The 27,825-nt window shown below is 48.3% G+C and overlaps 1 protein-coding gene across 2 annotated transcripts; it reads left to right on the top strand.

Moving 5' to 3' along the window:
* Positions 1-21,554: 21,554 nt before the first annotated feature.
* LOC125514676 (uncharacterized) lies at positions 21,555-24,462 on the top strand. 2 transcript variants are annotated; one of them, XM_087528625.1, is made up of 3 exons: positions 21,555-22,070; positions 22,726-23,384; positions 23,696-23,948. In XM_087528625.1, exons 1-3 carry the CDS (start codon positions 21,858-21,860, stop codon positions 23,796-23,798), a joined length of 975 nt encoding a protein of 324 aa, XP_087384751.1. In that variant the 5' UTR covers positions 21,555-21,857; the 3' UTR covers positions 23,799-23,948. The 2 variants fall into 2 exon arrangements, with proteins under 2 accessions (XP_087384751.1, XP_048535974.2); XM_048680017.2 differs by lacking the exon at positions 23,696-23,948 and adding an exon at positions 24,023-24,462 and having other exon boundaries at positions 21,556-22,070.
* The last annotated feature ends 3,363 nt before the right edge of the window (positions 24,463-27,825 follow it).

Raw genomic sequence — 27,825 nt, 5'->3', positions numbered from 1 at the left:
GTATATCATGTTCACCATTTTGACCTGAGGGGGAAACTTCTTCTGTCCCCCTGTGTTCGGAGGCCGGGGCTCCTCGTCGTCGTCTTCACTTTGCGATCCCTTATCCTTGTTTTCGGCATTTAACTTGTCGGCCTGTTTAAAAACCCAACAATCTCTATTGGTATGATTGGGTGGTTTGTCTGAGGTGCCATGAATCTGGCATGGACGATCAAGTATGCGGTCCAAGCTAGATGGGCCCAAATGGTTCTTTTTGAACGGCTTCTTCCGTTGACCGGACTTAGAGCCACTGAATCCAGCATTGACCGTCGTATCCTCGGTGTTGTGATTGTTATTTCGATGCTTGTATCTGTTGCGTCGAGACTTGTCGTTGCTATTTTTAGCTTCAAGGGTGCCGGCGTCGCTTGCATTGTTTTTGCTACGGGCCAGCCAACTATCCTCGCCCGCACAAAAGTGGGTCATGAGTGTCGGGAGGGCCGCCATGGACTTTGGCTTCTCTTGGCCAAGGTGGCGGGCGAGCCATTCGTCGCGGATGCTGTGTTTAAAGGCCACTAGGGCTTCGGCATCCGGACAGTCGACGATCTAGTTCTTCTTAGTTAAGAACCTGGTCCAGAATTTCCTGGCGCACTCTCCGGGCTGTTGAACTATATGGCAAGTCGTCAGCGTCCGGAGGTCGAACATATGTACCTTGAAAGTTATCAAGGAAGGCTTATTCCAAGTCCTCCTAGTTGCCGATGGAATTTTCGGGCAGGTTGTTCAACCAGTCATCGCCGTGGGCCATATGAATATGGAGAATGAAGTCTTCGATCCATACCGCGGGGGTCTGTGGTTCCATCGTATCATTCTACATTCATGGGTTTTAACCCTTCTGGGAATTCATGTTCCATGACTTCGTCGGTGAAGCAGTGAGGGTGTACGGCGCCTCTATATTAGGCCGTGTCGCGATGTAGCTCTGATGGGGTTCATATGCGGCTTTCAGCCCGTGCATGACTAGGTTTGTCATGTCCGAATAGATGGACGTTGTCGCGTGTTGGGGCGCGTCCTCGCGATCCGTAGATCGATCTAGTATGTCATGCTTTATTGTTCAGGTCCTGTCGAAGGTCATATGTATGACCGTGAGCTGATTTACCTATGCCTTTGCGATGAGGCAGGGCGGGATGGTGTTCAGCTTGAGTTACCGCTTTATCCCGACCACGTGGTGGTCGGTCAGCCGCATTGCGCGATGGTGGTATGTGTTCCGGCGCCTCATCGTCGAACTGAGGTAGCAATTTGCGCTTCGGGTAGCTTTTGGCTGGGTGCTTGAGGCCGTATTCTTCGGCTGCTAGGACATCGGTCCATTTATCGTTGAGTAGATCGTGGTCAGCTTGAAGCTGCTGCTGCTTCTTCTGCAGGCTTCTTGCAGTGGCTATTAGCTCGCACTTGAAGCACTCTTGCTCAAGAGGTTCCTCAGGCACTATGAAATCCTCAGTGCCGAGGCTCGCCTCACCCTCGGAGGGCGGAAGATAATTACTGTCCTCTGAGTCTTCGTGCGTGGCCTATTTACCAGGGCTAACCTGCCCATCTTCCTGTTCATCCTGTTCGGTAGCTGCGTCAACGGGGTCTTCGTTGTCTTCGGCACCTTCCGGAGTGTTATCTTCTCCTGTGCCGGTGTTGCTATCTTTACTGCAGCGTGACTTAGAGCGGTGCCGCTGACGCTGGCGCTTTGATTGTATCTTGGGAGGTTTATCCTCAACTGGATCTTCCTTGAAGTTGCCGCTATTCTCCTTTGGTGCATCCACCATGTATACATCATACGAGGAAGTGGTCGTCCAGCGTCCGATAAACAGTGGGTTCTGGGCCTCCTCTTCTTCAGCATCGTCGTCCATACCACCAATGTCGTTGGAGCCATAATCGAGCATGTCAGTTAAGTCTTCGATGGTGGCTATGAAGTGGGCGGTGGGTGGGAAGTGAAATTCTCCATCATCAGCCTCCGATTCGAGCCGGGCATAATTCGGCTGTGAGCCTCCCGCTAAAGATAGTGCTCTTAAAGAGTTTAGCACGTCGCCCAGAAGCGAGTGCCGGAAGATGTCTGCGGCACTGAATTCGGCAATCGATGACCGATCATGTTTGACATGCGCGGATGCACATAGTTCAAAACTTATAACCGGAAACGAGTCCGTAGCTCCGATGACACAGATGTTACTTGAAGTTAAGTCTGTGTGCAGCTCCAATGTCGTGGAGTCTGCAGCTTCTATGGCGGGATTGATCTTCCTGTCCTCGGATGGCATGACCTGCTCCAGATCTAAGGCCAAAGCGGTTTCAGGTGCAATTTCCTGGGTATGGCCCGATGACAGATCTAAATCATGTTCATCGTGGTGGCTGGGAGTGGCTGCCGTGGTCTCGAATCCGTCGAAGATCAAGTTTCCACGGATATCCGTGACGTAGTTTAAGCTTCCAAATCTGACCTGGTGGCCAGGGTGTCGGTGGGAACGACACCTATGGGATCACAAGAATCCCTACTGTGGTTAGCGGGGTGTGGGGTCGTGAGAAGAGTGGATCTAATAGGTAGCACATGATTCATTTATCCAGGTTCGGGCCGCGAGGATGCGTAAAACCCTACTCCTGCTTTGGTGGATTGTATATCTCTGTTCTTGAGTTAGCTATGGGGCGTGAGGAGCTCCAAAAAGCCGAATCCTTCTCCTGGTCGCCTCGGGCCTCCTTTTATAGAAAAAGGGTTGCCATAGTGGCACACAGGAGGTGGAAAGGGTATAGTGATGCGAGGTTATCCCTCGAATTACATGACAAGGCACATTTAATGCGTCTTGCTTAGGTGTCCTTACTTTACCGGGGACGGGGGAGAGATCTGTCTCGTCCGTCGCCGCTCCTTCTTGTGTCGACACGCACCTGGCCAGCGACGCCTGCGATGCCACATAGGTAGGCAGGCAGCTGAGGTGGCGCAGTGGTGGGTCTTCACAAAGATCTGCATGCCGCCACGCAGGTGCCTGCCCGGCTGGTTGGGTCAGCAGCTGCATGCAAACGGCGGTGGAGGTTTAGTCGGCGTGGGCCTGATGGTGGCCCCGCGGGTGTCCTCGGTAAGGGCCTTGCCGGGGCGCCTGTTGTCATCCCCGGCAAGGCGCTTGTCGGGGGCCTTGTGGTCTTCCTCGGCTGGGATCCCGCCAAGGGTTGTCGTCTCCTTAGTGCGTATCTGATCTTGAATGTCTTCACAAAGATCTGCATGCCGCCACGGGGATGTCTCCCGAATCCTTGCCCTTTGGGGGCAGTGGACTCAAGGGTGATTTGCTCCGTAGGCGTGAGACGAGTCGTCGTGGCAAGGGTCTTGCTGGGGCTGCTAGAACTGTCTCCCGGCAAGGATCTTGCCGGGGGAGTCCGCTTCGTCCCCTTTGCTCTTCGTGGTCTTGGCCTTGGCGTCGTAGTTCTCTTGAGCTTCGGTCTTACCCTGGCTCACCTCCCTTGCCTTGCTTGGTGTGGTGGTGCCCGTGGCTCAGACTGCCCGTGCATAGTTATAGGGGTACAAAAAGTGTACCCCTCTTTTTATACACCGACAGGAGCCCCCGGTCCTGGGCCACACATAAGCGCAACGCGTTGTTGGGCTAGGCCCAAAAACGGTGCGCGGGCAGGTGGGGCGGTTTTTACCGCGGTAAGGTTCTTCGCGTGCTGCGCTTCCCACGACTCCCGCGCGTGGCGCGGCGTGGGGAGGCGCGTGTGACGTGGGCAGCATGCGTGGGGTTGGTTCCTGCGGGCATGCGTCACACCACAGTTAATGTGAAAGGAGGCGGCCCGTGTTTTCCCCCATAAAAAAGGAATAACCGCGGGCGCGCTGCTCACTTTCTCCTCTTTCCTCGTGCCTTTTCAAATCTCAGAGCCGCCGTTTCCTCTCTTCCTTCCTTCCTAAGCTTCCGCCGTTGCCCGCCGTCGTTGCTTCGCCATCCCCCTTCCTCAGCCCTCTAAACTTCTTGGACGCCATGGCGCCCAAATCCGTCAAGGGCAAGGGGGTGGCTAAGGGCGCTGGGACTGTGGAGCCGCCGGAGAGCGCGCTGTCGGGGGACCGGACGAAGTCCGCCTTTTTCTTCCCCTCGACGGTTGATGTTCATGAGCTCCGGGCCTCCTTCAGGCCCCTATGGGGAGCGAAGACGGGGGGAGAGAATTCGGGACACCCGGCGACGCGCGTCATTCCTGCTGCTTGCGCCGATCCTACTCCAAATCGGTATCCCTTTTTCGTCGATTATCTTTCTTGCGGGTTATGCCCCCCTTTCTACGATTTCTTCTGCGACATTATGCACACATTCGGCTTTCGCCTCTTGGATTTTACTCCGAATGCGGTGGCGTGCATGGCTTTCTTCGCGCATCTTTGCGAAGGCTTTGCCAGGGTGCAGCCCAACACGGCGCTTTTCCGCCATTATTTCTTCCCTCAGATCCAGCCGGGAGGTGTCATCTCTGGTTGCGTCACCTGGATCCCAAGATCCAAGGGGGCGTACCCGGACGGTGCCATGAAGGAGAGGTGGGAGGAATGGCGTGGCCGGTGGTGCTGGATTGAGGATGAAAACCCGCCGGAATTCTGCAAGGTCCGCCGAGTGCCGCCGGTCCGTAGCAGCGATTGGAGCGATGTCGATGCCGCCAACGGGAGGCTCACTGTTGCCACTACTAGGATTCTCCGGCTCACCCGGGCCGGACTCACCCTTGAGATGATCGGGGCGGACTTCATTCGCTGTCGGATCACCCCGTTGCACAACAAGGGGAGGCCAGCTTGGCTCTTTACGAATCCGGCTGACATTATGCGACTCCGCCCCGGCCTCGGTCACAACTTCACAGTGCTGGCGCATGCCCACTTCTGCCAGCGGCTTTTCCAGCTTGATGTGGGTCGCGATGGCGAGGTCGAATGGACCGGCAAGGCTGCGAGGGCTGCCGCAAAGGTTGGCAAGGCCCTCAAGGGGCCATTTTTCAAGCTGCCAGCGGGGGTGGTCCCGTTGTGCAACAACTCACGTCGGTCCGAGATCATCACTATGATGCCAGACTGTAACACGCACAGCCCTGTCCCGAGCTGGAAGGAGCCGAAGGATGCTGATGTGCAGCAATTCTTTGACACCCTGATCGAGGTGTATGTCAATGCTGACGCCGAGCGGTGGCTTGTCATGGACACCACCCAGGCAGAGCTGGACTACATCGCCACTAGGGCGAGGGAGGCATAGCTTGCCATGGAGGCCGGCAGCTCCGGGGGTGTGGAGGAAAAGGCCACAATGGCTGCGGAGGAAGAGGAGCTCACTCGGTGGGCGGCGGCCTCCGGGGAGGTCAGCAGTGCCAACACTGGAGCTCCGCTCGTTGAAGACGCGGCCGACGAGTCGTCGGAGGAGGAGGACGTGGCGGCGGGCTCGATGCCAACCAAGGGAAGAGGGCGAATCCTGCGGCGGGCTGGCTCCGGCGAGCCGGTCCGGCCCGGCAGGGCTACGTGGCCTCAATTGACCCTGGAGGGGTCTGGGCATCACACGAGGGCCACGGCAGCCAAGAGGCTGACGAAGGCTGCTGAGAAGAAGAAGACAACAGCCCGTTCCTCATCTGGGCACGCACAAACCCCGCCGTCTTCGCCTCCTCCGGCAGATGTCGACTCGGATGTTGACGCGGAGGTCGCTTTTGATCTCGGGCCTCTCAGCCCGAAGAGGAAAAGGAAAGTGGTGGAAGAGGAGGAGGTGGATGACGAGTAAGTACTCCGTTCCTTACTGCCATTTCCATTCCTCTGAATTAAGTCACTCATCTTGATCCGTTTTTGCTTTCGCAGGGATGCAGAGACGTTGGCCCAGAGGGTGAAGAGGGCGAAGGCCTCGGCGAGCAGTCAGCCCCTAGCTGGGGCTTCAAAGACGCCACTAGTGGTGTTGAGCAGCCCGGACAGCAGCCCCCGGCACAGCCCCCAGCGTAAGTTCGTCACCCTCCTCTTATTCGACATGTGGTAGGTGTTCGATGCTATGGTGTTGACCTTGTTGGGTTTGCAGGAGGGGAGCGGCAGCAGGAGGAGCCGTAGAGGGCTACCAACAACACACCACCCCCATCGACTACGCCGCAGCGAGGGGCGTCCCTGGCAAGGGCATCAAGCACGGAGCCCACACCCATGGAGGAAGAGGGGAACTTGGGCGCTGGTGACTCTGCCACGGCGCCGGATGCTGGCGGGGAGGGGACTTCTGCTTCACAGCCTGGCACTGGTGAGTCGCCTGTCCTCCGTCTCTGTTTTTCCCTTATTCTTTTTCTTGGCTTCAATGCTCCCATTACTACCCAGGCCCTCCTTCAATACACATGGAGGACGTGGATACTGTTGTTGGGAATATTGCTGAGGAGGCCGCGGCGGAGGCCGCCAAGGATGCTGCCGAGGACACCGCTGTGGGGGCCGGCGAGGCTTCTGCCGAGGGTGCCAGCGGTGGGCCTGCCGGGGAAGCCGGCAAGGCCACCACCGAGGAAGAGGTGGTTGATGATCAGCCCCCCTCCTCTTCAACCTCGGGCCCCGGCAGATACCTGAAGGTGGGCGACGATCTTTTCGTCCATCTCCCAGGGGCGTCAAGTTCCCGAGCGCCCGCCGAAGGGGAAGTCTTTGATGGTGAGGTGCTTGCCGCCACCGGGCTCGAGGTTGTCACTGAGCCGGGCGTTGGCAGTGATGGTTCTCCAGAAGAGCAGCTTTTCCGCGCTATGGGGGCCAACTTCCGAAAACTCCAGGCGCTCTACCGTGTCCGTCTGGACAAGCTCAAGTCCAGGACGGCAACGGTGGACCAGGCGGAGGTGGATTTCAAGGCGCGCGTTGCTGAGATGCAGACCTGGTTCCACCAGACTCGCGAGGAGCAGAGGGCCTTTCAGGAGGAATTGGCCAAGTGCAATGTCGAGCTCGCCATGAAGATGGCTGACATCAAGAAGGACCAGGAAAAGGCGGCGAACTTGGCTGCCGCAGCCGAGGCTGTCCGGAACCAGCATCAAGCCGCACTGGATTCCCAGGAAGAGGACCTCACCGTGCATGAGGTGAAGCTTGCCGCAGCGCTCCGTGGCAAGGATGAGGAGCTCGAGGCCCTTGTCGCGCGGCGGACTCGCGAGCTGGAGCAGAGGCACAAGGAGGCACTCGATGCCCAAGCTCTGGCCCATGCCGGCAAAGTAAGGGAGTTGGAGGTGGAGCGGGATGAGCTGAAGGAGCAGACCCTCAAGCTGTCCAACGAGAAGAGCACGCTCAACAGCGCCTTGGTAGAGGCGCAAGGAGCGGTCATCAGCAGGACTGGGGAGCTCTCCGAAGCGCAAAACTCCATCAGAGATCTCAAGCTGAAGCTGGAGGATCTCGAGAAGATGTTGTCGGAGAGCAGGGCTCGGGAGGAGACCTTGACCAGGAGCCTAGAGGAGGAGAAGCAGCTGCGGGCGAACGAGGCCGCCTCCCACCAGGATTATGTGGCGGGCGAGAACAGATGGATCAGCCGTCTGGAGGACGTCGCCGGAAAGGTCACCTCGCAATTGGCCACCATGGGGATGCCAAATGTGAGGTATGCCCCTGAGCGCAGCGGGACCGTCAACGCCAAGCTGACCCAGTTCTTCGAGGGCGTCCTTGGAGCCTTGGCTTATCTTCACTCCAGCAGAGCGGCCACGTTGGCCGGGGAAGCCCGGCGACTTTGTTGGGGGGTCATGACCAAGGTCCTCACCAAGATGGCGTACTGGAATCCCGACCTCGACTTTGATGCTGTGATGGATAGCTTGCCAGATGGTACTGACCTCACAGTGCTCAAGGAGCGCATCAAGCCCGTCATCAGCAGCATCGACGAAATCAAGAGGGTGGAAGGCCAGCGCCGGGATTAGGCATCCCGTTCTTCACCGCCGCTGCAGGTTCACGACCAAGACAAATTTCATCTTTAATTAGAACCGCAGCAATGATGTGATGTAATATAACTTTGCAGTACTCTTAATTTCATGCACGTTATTTCCCCGTTCAATTCCTCTTTGTATGCGCACCCTACGTTGATTGGGTAGGCTCGCCGGCGCGGAAGCCCCTAGCGGCGTTTTGGGGACGGATCCCCATGGGCCTGCTGGGTACGCGTGCTGCCGGACGAGCCACCTTTCCATTCTGAACGCGGCCACTCGAACTGTCGAGCTTGACTCGAGTCAGAATCGAGAGCGTTGTTGATCGCGGAAGGCTACTCTGCCATTCTCGACGCAGCCGCTTGAACTGTTGAGCGGACTCGAAACAGGGCAAGGGCGTTGCCGATCGTGGGAGAGCCCCTGGCGTGCAGGTTTCTCATACAAAGGCATGACATCTGCGGGGGGAATAACCTCATATAAAAAGGATAGAACAAATAAGGGTTCAGTGCAACTTAGCTTCTGTTTGTAGTCGCTCGAGCGCTGATCTTCCAGCCTCCTTCCCTCTCCAAGAGCCACGAAGACGAAGGAGTGCTGGGCTGATTGCTAGAGCCGATTCTCACAACTCCGCCCCCTACCTGGCGCGCCAGAGATGTCGGTGGGAACGACACCTATGGGATCACAAGAATCCCTATTGTGGTTAGCAGGGCGCGGGGTCGTGAGAAGAGCGGATCTAACAGGTAGCACACGGTTCGTTTATCCAGGTTCGGGCCGCGAGGATGCGTAAAACCCTACTCCTGCTTTGGTGGATTGTATATATGTGTTCTTGAGTTAGCTATGGGGCGTGAGGAGCTCCAAAAAGCCGAATCCTTCTCCTGGTCGCCTCGGGCCTCCTTTTATAGAAAAAGGGGTTGCCACAGTGGCACACAGGAGGTGGAAAGGGTACAGTGATGCAAGGTTATCCTTACTTTATCGGGGACGGGGGAGAGATCTGTCTCGTCCGTCGCCGCTCCTTCTTGTGTCGACACGCGCCTGGCCAGCGACGCCTGCGATGCCATGTAGGTAGGCAGGCAGCTGAGGTGGCGCAGTGGTGGGTCTTCACGAAGATCTGCATGCCGCCACGCAGGTGCCTGCCCGGCTGGTTGGGTCGGCAGCTGCATGCGAACGGCGGTGGAGGTTTAGTCGGCGTGGGCCTGATGGTGGCCCTGCGGGTGTCCTCGGTAAGGGCCTTGCCGGGGCGCCTGCTGTCATCCCCGGCAAGGCGCTTGCCGGGGGCCTTGTGGTCTTCCTCGGCTGGGATCCCGCCAAGGGTTGTCGTCTCCTTAGTGCGTATCTGATCTTGAATGTCTTCACAAAGATCTGCATGCCGCCACGGGGATGTCTCCCGAATCCTTGCCCTTTGGGGGCAGTGGACTCAAGGGTGATTTGCTCCGTAGGCGCGGGACGAGTTGTCGTAGCAAGGGTCTTGCCGGGGCTGCTAGAACTGTCTCCCGGCAAGGATCTTGTCGGGGGAGTCCGCTTCGTCCCCTTTGCTCTTCGTGGTCTTGGCCTTGGCGTCGTAGTTCTCTTGAGCTTCGGTCTTACCTTGGCTCACCTCCCTTGCCTTGCTTGGTGTGGTGGTGCCCGTGGCTCAGACTGCCTGTGCACAGTTATAGGGGTACAAAAAGTGTACCCCTCTTTTTGTACACCAACACAGGGGCGTAGCTTTCGATCTGCTCCAGATGGCCAAGCGAGTTGGCCCGCAGTGCGAAGCCGCCGAACACGAAGATCTGTCCGGGGAGGAAGACTTCCCCTTGGGCAGCATCGTTGTAGATGATTGAAGGGGCCATCAAAACTTTTGAGGATGGCAAAGTGCAACTCTCAATGAAAGCACCAATGTCGATGTCAAAACCAATGGATCTCGGGCAGGGGGTCCCGAACTATGCGTCTAGGATCGATGGTAACAGGAGACAGGGGACACAATGCTTACCCAGGTTCAGGCCCTCTCTATGGAGGTAATCCCTACTTCCTGCTTGATTGATCTTGATGAATATGAGTATTACAAGAGTTGATCTACCACGAGATTGTAATGTTAGGGAATGTAGTAATTTCAAAAAATTTCCTACGCACACGCAAGATCATGGTGATGTATAGCAACAAGAAGGGAGAGTGTTGTCTACGTACCCTCGTAGACCGAAAGCGGAAGCGTTAGCACAACGCGGTTGATGTAGTCGTACATCTTCATGATCCAACCGATCAAGTACCGAACGCACGGCACCTCCGAGTTCAGCACACATTCAGCCCGATGACGTCCCTCGAACTCCGATCTAGCCGAGTGTTGAGGGAGAGTTTCGTCAGAACGATGGCGTGGTGACGATGTTGATGTTCTACCGACGCAGGGCTTCGCCTAAGCACCGCTACGATACCGACGGAGGGGGGCACCGCACACGGCTAAAAGATCAACTTGATCAATTGTTGTGTCTATGGGGTTCCCCCTTGCCCCGTATATAAAGGATCAAGGGGGGTGCGGCCGGCCAGGGAGAGGGCGCGCCAGGAGGAGTCCTACTCCCACCGGGAGTAGGACCCCCCCCCTTCCCTAGTTGGAATAGGATTCGGGAGGGGGAAAGAGGAGGCAGAGAAGGAAGGGGGGCGCCGTCCCCTTCTCCTTGTCCTATTCGGACTAGGGGGGAGGGGCGCGCGGCCCAGCACTGGCCGCCTCTCCTCTTCTCCGTAAAGGCCCAATAAGGCCCATTTACCTCCCGGGGGGTTCCGGTAACCTCCCGGTACTCCGGTAAAATCCCGATTTCACCCGGAACGCTTCCGATATCCAAACATAGGCTTCCAATATATCAATCTTCATGTCTCGACCATTTCGAGACTCCTCGTCATGTCCGTGATCACATCCGGGACTCCGAACAACCTTCGGTACATCAAAACATATAAACTCATAATATAACTGTCATCGTAACGTTAAGCGTGCGGACCCTACGGGTTCGAGAACTATGTAGACATGACCGAGACACGTCTCCGGTCAATAACCAATAGCAGAACCTGGATGCTAATATTGGCTCCCACATATTCTACGAAGATCTTTATCGGTCAGACCGCATAACAACATACGTTGTTCCCTTTGTCATCGGTATGTTACTTGCCCGAGATTCTATCGTCGGTATCTCAATACCTAGTTCAATCTCGTTACCAGCAAGTCTCTTTACTCGTTCTGTAATACATCATCCCGCAACTAACTCATTAGTTGCAATGCTTGCAAGGCTTAAGTGATGTGCATTACCGAGAGGGCCCAGAGATACCTCTCCGACAATCGAAGTGACAAATCCTAATCTCAAAATATGGCAACCCAACAAGTACCTTAGGAGACACCTGTAGAGCACCTTTATAATCACCCAGTTACGTTGTGACGTTTGGTAGCACACGAAGTGTTCCTCCGGTAAACGGGAGTTGCATGATCTCATAGTCATAGGAACATGTATAAGTCATGAAGAAAGGAATAGCAACATACTAAACGATCGGGTGCTAAGCTAACAGAATGGGTCATGTCAATCACATCATTCTCATAATGATGTGATCACGTTAATCAAAATGGCTAGGAAACATAACCATCTTTGATCAACAAGCTAGTCAAGTAGAGGCATACTAGTGACATTCTGTTTGTCTATGTATTCACACATGTATTATGTTTCTGGTTAATACAATTCTAGCATGAATAATAAACATTTATCATGATATAAGGAAACAAAAAATAACTTTATTATTGCCTCTAGGGCATATTTCCTTGAGTCTCCCACTTGCACTAGAGTCAATAATCTAGATTACACTGTGATGATTCTAACACACATGGAGCCTTGGTGCTGATCATGTTTTGCTCGTGAAAGAGGCTTAGTCAACGGGTCTGCAACATTCAGATCCATATGTACCTTGTAAATTTCTGTCTCCCACCTGGACTAAATCCCGAATGGAATTGAAGCGTCTCTTGATGTGCTTGGTTCTCTTGTGAAATTTGGATTCCTTCGCCAAGGCTATTGCTCCAGTATTGTCACAAAAGATTTTCATTGGACCCGATGCACTAGGTATGACACCTAGATCGGATATGAACTCCTTCATCCAGACTCCTTCATTTGCCGCTTCCGAAGCAGCTATGTACTCTGCTTCACATGTAGATCCCGCCACAACGCTTTGTTTACAACTGCACCAACTGACAGCTCCATCGTTCAATGTAAACACGTATCCGGTTTGTGATTTAGAATCGTCCGGATCAGTGTCAAAGCTTGCATCAACGTAATCGTTTACGATGAGCTCTTTGTCACCTCCATAAACGAGAAACATGTCCTTAGTCCTTTTCAGGTACTTCAGGATGTTCTTGACCGTTGTCCAGTGATCCACTCCTGGATTACTTTGGTACCTCCCTGCTAGACTTATAGCAAGGCACACATCAGGTCTGGTACACAGCATTGCATATATGATAGAGCCTATGGCTGAAGCATAGGGAACATCTTTCATTTTCTCTCTATCTTCTGCAGTGGTCGGGCATTGAGTCTTACTCAACTTCACACCTTGCAATATAGGCAATAACCCTTTCTTTCCTTGATCCATTTTGAACTTCTTCAAAACTTTGTCAAGGTATGTGCTTTGTGAAAGTTCAATTAAGCGTTTTGATCTATCTCTATAGATCTTAATGCCTAATATGTAAGCAGCTCCACCGAGGTCTTTCATTGAAAAACTCTTATTCAAGTATCCCTTTATGCTATCCAGAAATTCTATATCATTTCCAATCAGTAATATGTCATCCACATATAATATCAGAAATGCTACAGAGCTCCCACTCACTTTCTTGTAAATACAGGCTTCTCCAAAAGTCTATACAAAACCAAATGCTTTGATCACACTATCAAAGCATTTATTCCAACTCCGAGAGGCTTGCACCAGTCCATAAATGGATCGCTGGAGCTTGCACACTTTCTTAGCTCCCTTTGGATCGACAAAACCTTCCGGTTTCATCATATACAACTCTTCTTCCAGAAATCCATTCAGGAACGCAGTTTTGACATCCATTTGCCAAATTTCATAATCATAAAATGCGGCAATTGCTAACATGATTCGGACAGACTTAAGCATCGCTACGAGTGAGAAGGTCTCATCGTAGTCAATCCCTTGAACTTGTCGAAAACCTTTCACGACAAGTCGAGCTTTGTAGACAGTAACATTACTGTCAGTGCCAGTCTTCTTCTTGAAGATCCATTTATTCTCAATTGCTTGCCGATCATTGGGCAAGTCAACCAAAGTCCACACTTTGTTTTCATACATGGATCCCATCTCATATTTCATGGCTTCAATCCATTTTGCGGAATCTGGGCTCACCATCGCTTCTTCATAGTTCGTAGGTTCATCATGATCTAGTAGCATGACTTCCAGAACAAAATTACCGTACCACTCTGGTGCAGATCTTACTCTGGTTAACCTACGTGGTTCAGTAACAACTTGATCTGAAGTTTCATGATCATCATCATTAGCTTCCTCACTAATTGGTGTAGGTGTCGCAGAAACCGATTTCTGTGATGAACTACTTTCCAATAAGGGAGCAGGTACAGTTACCTCATCAAGTTCTACTTTCCTCCCATTCACTTCTTTCGATAGAAACTCCTTCTCTAGAAAAACTCCGAATTTAGCAACAAATGTCTTGCCTTCGGATTTGTGATAGAAGCTGTACCCAACAGTCTCCTTTGGGTATCCTATGAAGACACATTTCTCCGATTTGGGTTTGAGCTTATCAGGTTGAAGCTTTTTCACATAAGCATCGCAGCCCCAAACTTTTAGAAATGACAACTTTGGTTTCTTGCCAAACCACAGTTCATAAGGCGTCGTCTCAACGGATTTCGATGGTGCCCTATTTAATGTGAATGCGGCCGTCTCTAAAGCATAACCCCAAAACGATAGCGGTAAATCAGTAAGAGACATCATAGATCGCACCATATCTAGTAAAGTACGATTATGACGTTTGGACACATCATTACGCTGTGGTGTTCTGGGTGACGTGAGTTGCGAAACTATTCTGCATTGTTTCGAATGAAAACCAAACTCATAACTCAAATATTCTCCTCCACGATCAGATCGTAGAAACTTTATTTTCTTGTTACGATGATTTTTAACTTCACTCTAAAATTCTTTGAACTTTTCAAACGTTTCAGACTTATGCTTCATTAAGTAGATATACCCATATCTTCTTAAATCATCTGTGAAGGTGAGAAAATAACGATATCCGCCACGAGCCTCAATGTTCATCGGACCACATACATCTGTATGTATGATTTCCAACAAATCTGTTGCTCTCTCCATAGTTTCGGAGAACGACGTTTTAGTCATCTTGCCCATGAGGCACGGTTCGCAAGTACCAAGTGATTCATAATAAAGTGGTTCCAAAAGTCCATCAGTATGGAGTTTCTTCATGCGCTTTACACCGATATGACCTAAACGGCAGTGCCACAAATAAGTTGCACTATCATTATCAACTCTGCATCTTTTGGCTTCAATATTATGAATATGTGTATCACTACTATCGAGATTTAACAAAAATAGACCATTCTTCAAGGGTGCATGACCATAAAAGATATTACTCATATAAATAGAACAACCATTATTCTCTGATTTAAATGAATAACCGTCTCGCATCAAACAAGATCCAGATATAATATTCATGCTCAACGCTGGCACCAAATAACAATTATTTAGGTCTAATACTAATCCTGAAGGTAGATGTAGAGGTAGCGTGCCGACCGCGATCACATCGACTTTGGAACCATTTCCCACGCGCATCGTCACCTCGTCCTTAGCCAATCTTCGCTTAATCCGTAGCCCCTGATTCGAGTTGCAAATATTAGCAATATAACCAGTATCAAATACCTAGGTGCTACTGCGAGCATTAGTAAGGTACACATCAATAACATGTATATCACATATACCTTTGTTCACTTTGCCATCCTTCTTATCCGCCAAATACTTGAGACAGTTCCGCTTCCAGTGACCAGTCTGCTTGCAGTAGAAGCACTCAGTCTCAGGCTTAGGTCCAGACTTGGGTTTCTTCTCCTGAGCAGCAACTTGCTTGTTGTTCTTCTTGAAGTTCCCCTTCTTCTTCCCTTTGCCTTTTTCTTGAAACTGGTGGTCTTATTGACCATCAACACTTGATGCTCCTTCTTGATTTCTACCTCCGCAGCCTTTAGCATTGCGAAGAGCTCAGGAATCGTCTTATCCATCCCTTGCATATTATAGTTCATCACTACTATATGATTCACACTCGACCTTTCGGTCTCCGTGTTCCGAGGCCATATATGTTATATGCTAGGCTCGTCAAGTTTAACCTGAGTATTCCGCGTGTGCAATTGTTTTGCACCCATTGTATTTGAACGTAGAGCCTATCACACCCGATCATCACGTGGTGTCTCAGCACGAAGAACTTTCACAACGGTGCATACTCAGTGAGAACACTTATACATTGATAATTTAGTGAGGGATCATCTTATAATGCTACCGTCAATCAAAGCAAGATAAGATGCATAAAAGACAAACATCACATGCAATCAATATAAGTGATATGATATGGCCATCATCATCTTGTGCTTGTGATCTCCATCTCCGAAGCACCGTCATGATCACCATCATCACCGGCGCAACACCTTGATCTCCATCGTAGCATCGTTGTCGTCTCGCCAATCTTATGCTTCTACGACTATCGCTATCGCTTAGAGATAAAGTAAAGCATTACGGGGCGATTGCATTGCATACAATAAAGCGACAACCAAATGGCTCCTGCCAGTTGCCGATAACTCGGTTACAAAACATGATCATCTCATACAATAAAATTTAGCATCATACCTTGACCATATCACATCACAACATGCCCTGCAAAAACAAGTTAGACGTCCTCTACTTTGTTGTTGCAAGTTTTACGTGGCTGCTACGGGCTTAGCAAGAACCGTTCTTACCTATGCATCAAAACCACAACGATAGTTTGTCAAGTTGGTGTTGTTTTAACCTTCGCAAGGACTGGGCGTAGCCACACTCGGTTCAACTAAAGTTGGAGAAACTGACACCCGCCAGCCACCTATGTGCAGAGCACGTCGGCAGAACCAGACTCGCGTAAGCGTACGCGTAATGTCGGTCCGGGCCGCTTCATCCAACAATACCGCCGAACCAAAGTATGACATGCTGGTAAGCAGTATGACTTATATCACCCACAACTCACTTGTGTTCTACTCGTGCATATGACATCTACACATAAAACCAGGCTCGGATGCCACTGTTAGGGAACATAGTAATTTCAAAAAATTTCCTACGCACACGGAAGATCATGGTGATGCATAGCAACGAGAGGGGAGAGTGTTGTCTACGTACCCTCGTAGACCGAAAGCGGAAGCATTAGCACAACGCAGTTGATGTAGTTGTACATCTTCACGATCCGATCGATCAAGTACCGAACGCACGGCACCTCCGAGTTCAGCACACGTTCAGCCCGATGACGTCCCTCGAACTCCGATCCAGCCGAGTGTTGAGGGAGAGTTTTGTCAGCACGATGGCGTGGTGACGATGTTGATGTTCTACCGATGCAGGGCTTCGCCTAAGCACCGCTACGATATTATCGAGATGGACTATGGTGGAGGGGGGCACCGCACACGGCTAAAAGATCAACTTGATCAATTGTTGTGTCTATGGGTGCCCCCCTGCCTCGTATATAAAGGAGCAAGGGGGGGTGCGGCCGACCAGGGAGAAGGCGCGCCAGGAGGAGTCCTACTCCACCGGGAGTAGGACTCCCCCCCTTTCCTAGTTGGAATAGGATTCGGGAGGGGGAAAGAGGAGGGAGAGAAGGAAGGGGGGGCGCCGCCCCCTTCTCCTTGTCCTATTCGGACTAGGGGGGAGGGACACGTGGCCCAGCCCTGGCCGCCTCTACTCTTCTGCTAAAGGCCCAATAAGGCCCATTTACCTCCCGGGGGGTTCCAGTAACCTCCCGGTACTCCGGTAAAATCCTGATTTCACCCGGAACGCTTCCGATATCCAAACACAGGCTTCCAATATATCAATCTTCATGTCTCGACCATTTCGAGACTCCTCGTTATGTCCATGATCACATCCGAGACTCCGAACAACCTTCGGTACATCAAAACATATAAACTCATAATATAACTATCATCGTAACGTTAAGCGTGCGGACCCTACGGGTTCGAGAACTATGTAGACATGACCGAGACACGTCTCCGGTCAATAACCAGTAGCGGAACCTGGATGCTCGTATTGGCTCCCACATATTCTACAACGATCTTTATCGGTCAGACCACATAACAACATATGTTGTTCCCTTTGTCATCGGTATGTTACTTCCCCGAGATTCGATCATCGGTATCTCAATACCTAGTTCAATCTCGTTACCGGAAAGTCTCTTTACTCGTTCTGTAATACATCATCCCGCAACTAACTCATTAGTTGCAATGCTTGCAAGGCTTAAGTGATGTGCATTACCGAGAGGGCCCAGAGATACCTCTCCGACAATCGGAGTGACAAATCCTAATCTCGAAATACGGCAACCCAACAAGTACCTTTGGAGACACCTGTAGAGCACCTTTATAATCACCCAGTTACGTTGTGACGTTTGGTAGCACACAAAGTGTTCCTCCGGTAAACGGGAGTTGCATAATCTCATAGTCATAGGAACATGTATAAGTCATGAAGAAAGCAATAGCAACATACTAAACGATCGGGTGCTAAGCTAACGGAATGGGTCATGTCAATCACATCATTCTCCTAATGATGTGATCCCGTTAATCAAATGACAACTCATGTTTATGGCTAGGAAACATAACCATCTTTGATCAACAAGCTAGTCAAGTAGAGGCATACTAGTGACATTCTGTTTGTCTATGTATTCACACATGTATTATGTTTCCGGTTAATACAATTCTAGCATGAATAATAAACAATTATCATGATATAAGGAAATAAATGATAACTTTATTATTGCCTCTAGGGCATATTTCCTTCACGTAATGGCTAAACCCTGAAAGTCTAGTCTGGCTATGATTATGATTATATGGCCTATCTACGGACCTAGCGCCTCGGTTTATATAGACACGGGAGGGATCTAGGGTTTACACAAGGTCGGTTACAGAGAAAGGAATCTTCATAGTTGATCGCCAAGATTGCCTTCCACGCCAAGGAGAGTCCTATTCGGACACAGGTAGAGTCTTTGGTCTTCGTATCTTTACGGCCCATTAGTCCGGCCCATATCCAATAGATCGGACACCCGAGGACCCCTTAGTCAAGGACTCCCTCACCGGGGGCCATAGGTTTCACTAGTGGCTTCTCACAAGATAGCATAAATTACGGTGCGTGAACAAATTACTGCCGAGCAATTGATAGAAAAGTGCATAGTTATGAGAATGTCTAGGCATGATCATAAACATAGGCATCACGTCCGTGTCAAGTAGACCGAAACGATTCTACATCTACTACTATTACTCCACACATCGACCGCTATCCAGCATGCATCTAGAGTATTAAGTTCATAAGAACAGAGTAACGCATTAGGCGAGATGACATGATGTAGAGGGATAAACTCAAGCAATCAAATATAAACCCCATCTTTTTATCCTCGATGGCAATAATACAATACGTGCCTTGCTGCCCCTACTGTCACTGGGAAAGGACACCACAAGATTGAACCCAAAGCTAAGCACTTCTCCAATTGCAAGAAAGATCAATCTAGTAGGCCAAACCAAACTGATAATTCGAAGATACTTGCAAAGATATCAAATCAAGAATAAGAATTCAGAAAAGAATCAAATATTCTTCATAGATAAACTTGATCATAAGCCCACAATTCATCGGATCTCGGCAAACACACCGCAAAAAGTATTACATCGAATAGATCTCCAAGAACATCGAGGAGAACTTTGTATTGAGAACCAAAGAGAGAGAGAAGAAGCCATCTAACTAATAACTATGGACCCAAAGGTCTGTGGTGAACTACTCACACATCATCGGAGAGGCTATGGTGTTGATATAGAAGCCCTCCGTGATCGAATCCCCCTCCGGCAGATCGCCGGAAAAGGTCCCCAGATGGGATCTCACGGGTATAGAAGGTTGCGGCAGTGGAAAAGTGGTTTCGTGGCTCCCTTGGATGTTTTCAGGGTATAAGAGTATATATAGGCAAAAGAAGTAGGTCGGTGGAGCTATGAGGGGCCCACAAGGGTGGGGGGCGCGCTTGCCCCCTGGGCGCGCCGCCCTACCTCGTGGCTTTCTTGACCTCCACTCCAAGTCTCCTGCATTGCATTTGTTCCAAAAAAGATCCTCGCGAAGGTTTCATTACGTTTGGATTCCGTTTGATATTCCTTTTCTGCGAAACACTGAAATAGGCAAAAAAAAAGCAATTTGCACTGGGCCTTTGGTTAATAGGTTAGTCCCAAAAATAATATAAAAGTGCATAATAAAGCCCATTAAACATCCAAAACAGATAATATAATAGCATGGAACAATCAAAAATTATAAATACGTTGGAGACGTATCGGGGGGGCACACCCTGAGCTTTGTCGCGTCCTTGTGGATCTTCTGGTTTCGGGGGTCTCTTTTGTTCCAAAAAAATCACCAAAAAGTTCCAGCCCTATCCTAGAACTTTTAAGTACAAATTGTGGAGGATAGCTCGATGTTCAATGTTCGAAAGATAGGTATTGGAAGTTAGGCTCAACCTGAACAGTAATATATCTAGCGTTAGTAAAAAAGGAGACATAAATTTATTTGAAGACAGTTGATTCATATTTGCTTGTTTTCTTTCGGATGTTTGATGAAATGTCTAAACATCAACTCATTCATAAACTTCCCTTCGATGTTAGGCTCAATTATTGCTAAATTAGGTATTGACTATCCCACGAGACAATTTCTCGACTCGGCCAACAATGATTCATAGAAATTGGGTTTATTCTCCAGTTGCAACACACGGGAGATGAACATTTGATACATGTAGAGGTAAAGTTATGTCATTCTTTCCCATAATGGCTCTTTTTTTTTGGGTTTCCCTATTGGTTTTTGCTACTTAATTAATGTATATATTATAATACTAGCAAACATGCCCGTGCGTTGCAACGGGAGAAAACAATCCTCACACGCCCTTACTCACTGAGCATGGCTAAAGACCTCACCCTCATACCCATAACATAATAAATATGACTAATACCTCATCCTTAGGCCGACATCCTCCAGACATATGTTTCCGCTTGTGGTCTTTGCCGTCATCGTCGCCGGTGGTCGCAGTACCAGTTGTCACTAATCAAGGTTGGCCAGGTCCAATAGCTGGATTGTTGAGCGGCCTTTGTGTTCGGCGAAGATCAAGAGCGTTGAACATTTTATTTAATCATCTAGCTCATCTATACCAATATAAAAAGACCCAAAGAGGCAGATCCAACTGATCTTGGCCATTGAACTAAGTCAATTCGACGACCTAGACTGCTCCAATGACGAGCGTTAAACGCGTTTAACGTGCAATTAATATCATACCAAATATCACAGAATTAACACACAAATAATAGCATACCTAATAACCGTGTGCAATTAATATATTGCCTAAATATTAACGTGCGTAGCACGTGCGCATTTACTAGTATAATAGGGAAAAGCATCACCCATAATATATGTCGATGTCGTCATGTAAATTGAGTAGTTTGTGTTGGATAAAGCATGAAACCTTAGCTGGACTCCTCATGCATTTTGATGGGAGTCACTGGACCGAGCGAGACCGGTCATACGTGAAGACGCGAATGAGAAAAAGATTCCTTCCATATCCCTAGTTTAATAAATTGAACTAAAACAATGCATGAGGTGGGCATATTTCAAAATTTTGCCTAGTTTTATTAATAGGCATAGATTAAAACAATTTAGGTATGGTACCTCTCAGTGTAAAAAAAATCGTGTTTCAAGAAAATGTTAGCCTTTTCAAATTTAAAGTTTATTTTTTTATGTTTTTGAAATGTGTGCAAATTAGAAAAATAATCACAACAGTACCTCCTAATTTTAAAAATAGTTTAAAAAAATACCCAGGTTTCAAAAAGAGAGAGAAATATTGTTATTTTTTTAAAGAAATGTTCGACCTTAATTTTTTATTAACAACTATGCAAATTTTTCACGTCCTAAAATATATTCATTTTAAAAAAATATTTTCCTGTCAGTATCCTGGCGCGACTCTGAGCTTAATTTTAAAGTCCATGTTGCTAATTAAACATCAAGTCCTGTTGATTCTAGTGGCTAGCATTCTGAGCCCTCTAGCGTGAGCGACTGGGTTTGGTTCCTGACCGCGCATTGTTTTTACTGGCGCGGGCTGTTGGTACGCTAATGGGCCGGCCGATTGTGGCCCTGCGCGTCCTGTGATTTTATTTTATTTTTGACTGAAATGAATCAGGAGAACGAGAAAACGCCCGCACGAGGAAACACCTGGGACGAACAAAAAATTACCGTAAAGGAAAGAACCTGGAGAAACAATCCTCCCTTTAATATTAGATAAGGATAAGGATAAGGATAAGGACTAATATAAATATGTTTTTTTACGCTCCCTCCGTCCATCTATTTTTTCGACAAATATTTCTGAACGGAGGGAGTACTTGTGAAAAACCCTAAAAAAACAAAAAAAAGGAGGGGAATAGAGCTGTTTCCTGCTCTAATGGGCCAACCCAGCAGAGGCCCAATATATTCGGGAGGCATCCAGCCGCACGCTTCCGCACATAAGTCAAGTTAGGCGTTCCCCTTGCCCTGATTCAGAACCCTAGATCCGAGCCGCCGCCACCACACCGCCGGCAGCAGGCCAATCGGAGAAGAAGGCCAACCGGAGAAGAAGGCCGCCCGAAGATCCGAAGAAGGAGATCCTCCAAGGTACCTACCTCCGCCGCGCTCTACATCTCCCGGATCAAGACCAAGAGGCCGCCGGCGAGAACCCGCGCCCGCCTCCCGGGGCGCGCGTGGTGCTCGCCGGCGGCAAGGCCATCCGTTCTACGGGCGAGGCCCGTCCCACGCCCTCCTGGGGCGCGAGTGGATCCTCCATGAAGTCCGAGGCTGCCGCTCGCCGGCGGCGGCAACATGGATCAAGCGCACGGGGGAGGCGTCGGCGGGAAGATTTCAACTCAGGGCGCGTCGATTGCCGGCCGCTCCAACATCTATCCACCCGCCGGACGGGAATTATCTTTCTCCTCTTTCCATTCTGCCCGGAGATCAATTTTCAACCGCTACTAACCTCGGTGCCCATTGTTCTGCAGGTAATTTCTTTTTTCTAATTTATTTACAGTTCTTACTTATTCTTTTCTTCTACGAAAGAATCTTTAACTAATCAATCGCTGAAACTTTAACACCCCTACCCTTCTAGAGGAGCAGTATCATAGATATTGATGAACTGATAGCGAGAATCGCCAACCATGAAGCTTTTATCTTAAGATTGCCTGCTAGTCTCCCTTGAATATATATACCAGCAGTGTCATTGATCAAACGTAGATCAACTGAAAGGAAGCATCATCAAGAGTAGAACTTAATCACACCATTTATTTACACCTGTCAAGCATCAGAAGGTTTTAAATTTTACCAACACCAGTCATAGCTATTATCAGTACTGCCTCTGTTTCTAAATGTAAGACCTTTTGGTAGTTTAAATTGAACTTCCAAAATGTCTTATATTTAGGGATAGAGGGTGTACTTCTGTACTGCAAGCATTATTTTTACAAGTTATCCTCAAAAGGATGTCGCCACAAACTGAAGTCGATTACCATGGTCAGTAATACAGAAAAATAAAGTTGATGCCGAGTAGTTTTGTTATCTTAAGGGTTTCTTACCTGCAGTTGGAAGCCTAGTTGTTTTTACAAACAAGAAACATGAGACTGGTTCCAATCTCATTACTGAATATAACATTCATATATGCAGGTACCCATCAAAGGGATGGAGCAAGGCGAATCCGTATCCCTGCCGGTCTTCATCCAGGATATGTCCCCCATTCTTCTGAGAACTACCACGCCTGGCCATACGGGGCAAAGGCAACCTAGGCCCTTCCTGTCGCCCCAGTCGCAACGGCTAATCTTTAGGCTTATCGAGCTCCTGTTCGAGGAGATCCCTGTCCGCTGTTTTAGGCAAATAAGGCGAGTGCATATAATGGTATGCCTGCAATCAGAAAGGCCATTCTTCTCTTCCCGCATTCAGGAGTCACCTGATCGGACTCGTGCTCAGATGTGCCAGAACGTGAACTCCATGGGTCTCCTAATTCGGGACATGATCATTTATCAGCCGGATCAAGGGGGGAGGGCTGGCAAACCTTCTGTACTGCCAAGGGAGGTCAAGCATTTGATCAATCTGATGTTATTGCCTGACCCGATACGAATGAAGGTCCCAATCCAGTATCACAGCTGTCTGGTACCGATAGAGTACAGGGGTTTCCTGTTTACAATTGAATATCAGTTCATCATGGATGTGCTGAGGTATGCTGACAGAGAAGGGTTTCGCTATGTTCTCAGAGGTTTGGAGCCAGTGGGCGACTGGTCTGTGAATGTCCGCAATTCAAATAGATACCTCCAGCAGTTCTTCAACAAGTAAGTAATATGGAGCCTTGCATAGATTAATGTGCTGGCCTTTCTTAATTTGTACAAGCTCTGTCCCGAATTAATTGTCTTAGATTTCTCTAGATAGAGATGTATCTAGATAACTTCTAGTGTTAGATACAACCATATCTAGACAAATCTAAGACAAGTAATTTGTACAATCTCTGTCCCAAATTACTTCTCTTAGATTTGGATGTATCTGGACACGTTTTAGTGTTAGATACATCCATATCTAGACAAATCTAAGACAAGTAATTTGGGACGGATGGAGTAAAACTAATGCTAATGACTGAAGTCCTCAGGTGCCCTGTTTTGTCAATGAAGAAATTTAGATTAAAGGGTTTGTTGCAACTCTACACAGCCCCAAATTGCAACTTGCTCAAGAGTAGAAGCAAGCCATCTTGAAGTATGTTGTTAAATTGAGAAAATAGGGGCTTTGAGTCTTTTATTAAGTAGGAGCATGTGGTTGTTTCCCAATGCCAGGTTTATTTTCATCATGAGCTGAATAGTGTACAAATTAGATGTTGAGTGTGATGCTCTTTTGTGCACTCATCTCTTTAAATGAATCATCACCAGCAATATGTTTATCCTTATTCTGACATTTTCCTATGGTTTTTTGTTTTCATCAGAGGGAGGTATGATCCGAATGGTCTCAGGTTCCAGAGCAACCCGATTCTGGAGCCCTTGGACTATAATCGTAACGTGCCAAGCCACACCCTCGAGGGGTTGGTGTCAAGGCGAGATATTAATGGAATGCGCTTTACGCGGGCCACTATTAATAGGGCCTTGTACTTCGAGTTTGAGATGGTCCTGGCCAACATGTTGGTTGGTCTGCATAGACTTGGACATCTTCATCATCTTGGTTTGGCTGTTTTTTTCCATACTAGGTGCATACTCATGGACCTATATATAGCTTCTCTTAAACCGGCATGGATACATGTGTATATATCCTCTGAACCGTGCCTGTAGGATGGATTGGTTATTCGTGGGTACAATTGTGATACATGTGTATACTTCAAGACACATTAAATAGTCTGTGCATTCTGCTGCCATGTAGTACATTGCTGTTTGTTTGGTGCCGTGTAGTCCTAGCTAGTGTGTGGTGCGTTGTTGCATTTCTTTTTCTATTTTCCAGTTTTTACTTGTTGTTTTCTTTTATGAAAAATACATTTGGTAATACATCAGGATTATAATAACTTCAAGAGTATAAGCAAGTGTGTCTTGAAGTATGTTGGTAAATTGAGAAAAGAGGCTTTGTCTTGTAAGTAGGAGCTTTTGGTGGTTTCACAATACCAAGTTTCTTTTCATCAGCTAAGAGCCGAATAGACATAAATAGTGTACAGATGAGATGTTGAGTGCACACATGAACTGCGTTCTCGTTAAATGAATCATCATCAGCAGCAGCATGGTTGACGTTTATCTGAAATTTGTCATTGTTTGTTGTTTACATCAGAGTCTGGTATGGCCCATATGGCCGGAGGCCCCCAAAGCATGCCTCTTCTGGAGCCGCAACCCTCTCGATCTCGAGCTCCTATGTGATGCTCTCTGCGTCAAGCAGTCTTTTTTTTTTTAGAATCTCTGCGTCAAGCAGTCGACCGTTGCTTACGGCGGGATCGGGATCGATAGACTGGGCCGGCCCATCTATCTCGTGAACAGTAGATCAGGCTGGACCCGCTGCTTCCGAGCATACGATTCGAACCAGTTGAGCTAGTTAGCTTTCTTGATCACAGAACATTGCAAAACCTTAAGAAAACTCAAACGCCGATCCGAACGTCTTTCAAAAATTTGAACACAAAACTTCTTTTTTCAAAAACAAAACGTGAATGGTTTATCAAACGCGAACATTATTAGTTTTTTTTACAAATTTTGAGAAAACTTAAATATTTTTCAACACACAATCGAATTTTGGAGACGCGAAAATATTTTTTAGAACGGAAACATTTTTTAAACTACCCAAAAAACTGAACATGAACAATTTTCAAATTTCAAAACAAAATTTGGAAACACGAACAACTTTTGCACGCGAACAATTTTTGAAACTCCAGAAAAAAATTTGAAAAAACAAACATTTTTTAAAATTTGCAAACAATTTTGGAAACAGAACATTTTTCAAAACTCCGAACAAAACTTGTAAATATGAACAGTTTTTGAAATTTGCGAACAAATTTTGGGATGGGAACATTTTTTCAAACTCCCAAACAAATTTATGGAATTTACGAACATTTTTTAAATTTGTGAACAAAATTTGAAAACATGAACATTTTATAAATTTCTGAACAAATTTTGAAAGCTGGAACACTTTTTGAAATTCCTAAACATTTTTTGAATGGAAACAAATTTTGAAAACATGGACAATTTTAAAAAATAGGAACATTTATATTGAAACTCATGAATAAAGATTGAAAAAAACATTTTTCTTAAATTTGCGAACAAATTTTGCAAAGTTGTGAAATTTTGAAAAAAAATATAAGGAAAAGAAACAGAAACTAAAAAAAGAAAATAAGCGGAAAAGAAGAAAAACAAAAAAATAGAAAGATGAAAAGAACCAGAAAAAAACGATACAGGAAAAAACCCGGTTCAGGGAACCTTCTAGAAGGTTCCCAAAACCGGTTGGACGCACTATGTATAAGTGGGCCGGCCCATGTCGGTCGCTCGCTGCGCTACTCTGTGCGATCGCTCGACAGTTCGCCGCAGCGAGCGGCGAATAGGATTTCCCGAGGGAACGGTCTCAAGGACGCCAAATCTTATACCAATTTAGCTGCTTCCACAATCGAGCGCATACCCCCCCTTCCCCTGCTGCTCCCACAATGGTGGCTATCGTTTTCGGTGGCTTGTTTTCCTCGCATTACCTGAGCACCCTACTTCCTCCTATGTTTCTTCTTCCCCTTTTCCTTCGTGAGCAACGAGCAAGCAAGTTTTTCTTTGCCGGAGAGTCTCTGTTTTGATTGATTCCCCGTAGCGGCTTCTTCTTCGTTTCCTCTTCATCTCTCTCATTTCGATTGGAACCCTAATCGAAGGGCGAGGGAGTGGATCGAACCCTGTCCAGAGATCACCATGGATTCCGATGGTTCGTGTTCTCCCTTTTTGTTGTGATTTCCAACCAATAGATATTGCTTACCCCATAGGGGTTTCGATTGGGCACGCGTGGAGGCACGATTGTAGCAGCGTCGTTCGCGCACGGGTGAGGATGCTCGTTGTCTCGTAGCAGTAGCGCACTAGCGCATGATTTTTTTAATCGATTGAATCGTACGAGGCGCTCCTCCCATCGCTCCCTAGTCTTTTTTTAGACAAAAATCCCTCGGTCGCTAGTCTTGCATGTCGATCGTACAAGGCGCTTGTGCCCGCTGGCTAGTCGTGCCGTGCCAGGCAAGGCAGCCCAGGCACGGCCCTAGCCGGGCCACATGCCATGCACGGCCCACTAAGTCACGTGCCGTGCCGGCCCATGACGGGCCTGGCACGCGGGCTATCGTGCCGGCCCGACAAGACCGGCCCGTTTGGCCATGTATACTCTCGAGCTCCTATGTGATGCTCTCTGCGTCAAGCAGTCGACGGTCGCTTACGGCGGGATCGGGATCGATAAACCTGTCCGGCCCATCTATCTCGTGAACAGTAGATCATGCTGGACCCGCTGCTTCCGAGCATACGATTCGAACCAGTTGAGCTAGTTAGCTTTCTTGATCACGGAACATTGCAAAACCTTCAGAAAACTCAAACGCCGATCCGAACGTCTTTCAAAAATTCGAACACAAAGCTATTTTTTTCAAAAACAAAACTTGAATGTTTTATCAAGCGCGAATATTATTAGTTTTTTTAGAGTGAATTCAAGTTTTTACCCCCTATCTTGACATTTGTGTCACTAATTACACCATTTAGCCAGATTTGATCCGTTTTACCCCATTTAGCAAAAGTTTTCCCATAATTTACTCTGTTTAAAATTTTGTATCCGTTCTGACTGGCTGGTCCCAATTGTCAGGTCTAGTTGGCATGGCATATTGATGATTTTTTCCTGACTATTTTTCTCTCTGTTGAACGGGTCCTCCTAGCTTCTCCCGACCGGCTAGGCCCGATATGATCGCACCGTCATCACAGACCCACCATCATCTGAGCACAGCCTGATGGTTATTGGAATAAACCACGTTGTCCATGTCCGACTAGGGCAGGAGGCAGTCCTCACATATAGGATACGTATAGGCTTAGTTTGGCTAGGGCTCACCACGTTCTAATATCACCAGATCAAAGCAATAGAAATGTGAGGCTCGAGACTAGCCTGTTGCAATCTATCGATCAGAGTTTCTTTCATCGATCGCCAAGTTACGCAGTTGTTCTTCGACCGATCGGATGTAGCGCTAGTTCACGTACGCGTTTGGTCCTGGTGAATCGATCCACCTGTGCTGGCTTCCTTATCTAGCTAGCTTGCACGTTTGGTCCTCGT

This window comes from Triticum urartu, chromosome 6A (assembly GCF_056163025.1).
Source record: "Triticum urartu cultivar PI428250 chromosome 6A, HENAU_Tu73, whole genome shotgun sequence".
Lineage (NCBI taxonomy): Eukaryota > Viridiplantae > Streptophyta > Magnoliopsida > Poales > Poaceae > Triticum > Triticum urartu.
This window is presented reverse-complemented; position numbering and strand designations above follow the sequence as displayed.

Excerpts from the sequence above, each read along its gene's own strand:
- LOC125514676 (XM_048680017.2), top strand. The coding sequence starts at position 21,858 with ATGAAGTCCGAGGCTGCCGCTCGCCGGCGGCGGCAACATGGATCAAGC. Across the intron at positions 22,071-22,725 it reads CGGTGCCCATTGTTCTGCAG|GTACCCATCAAAGGGATGGA; the intron begins GTAATTTCTTTT and ends TCATATATGCAG. Across the intron at positions 23,385-24,022 it reads CTCCAGCAGTTCTTCAACAA|AGGGAGGTATGATCCGAATG; the intron begins GTAAGTAATATG and ends TGTTTTCATCAG.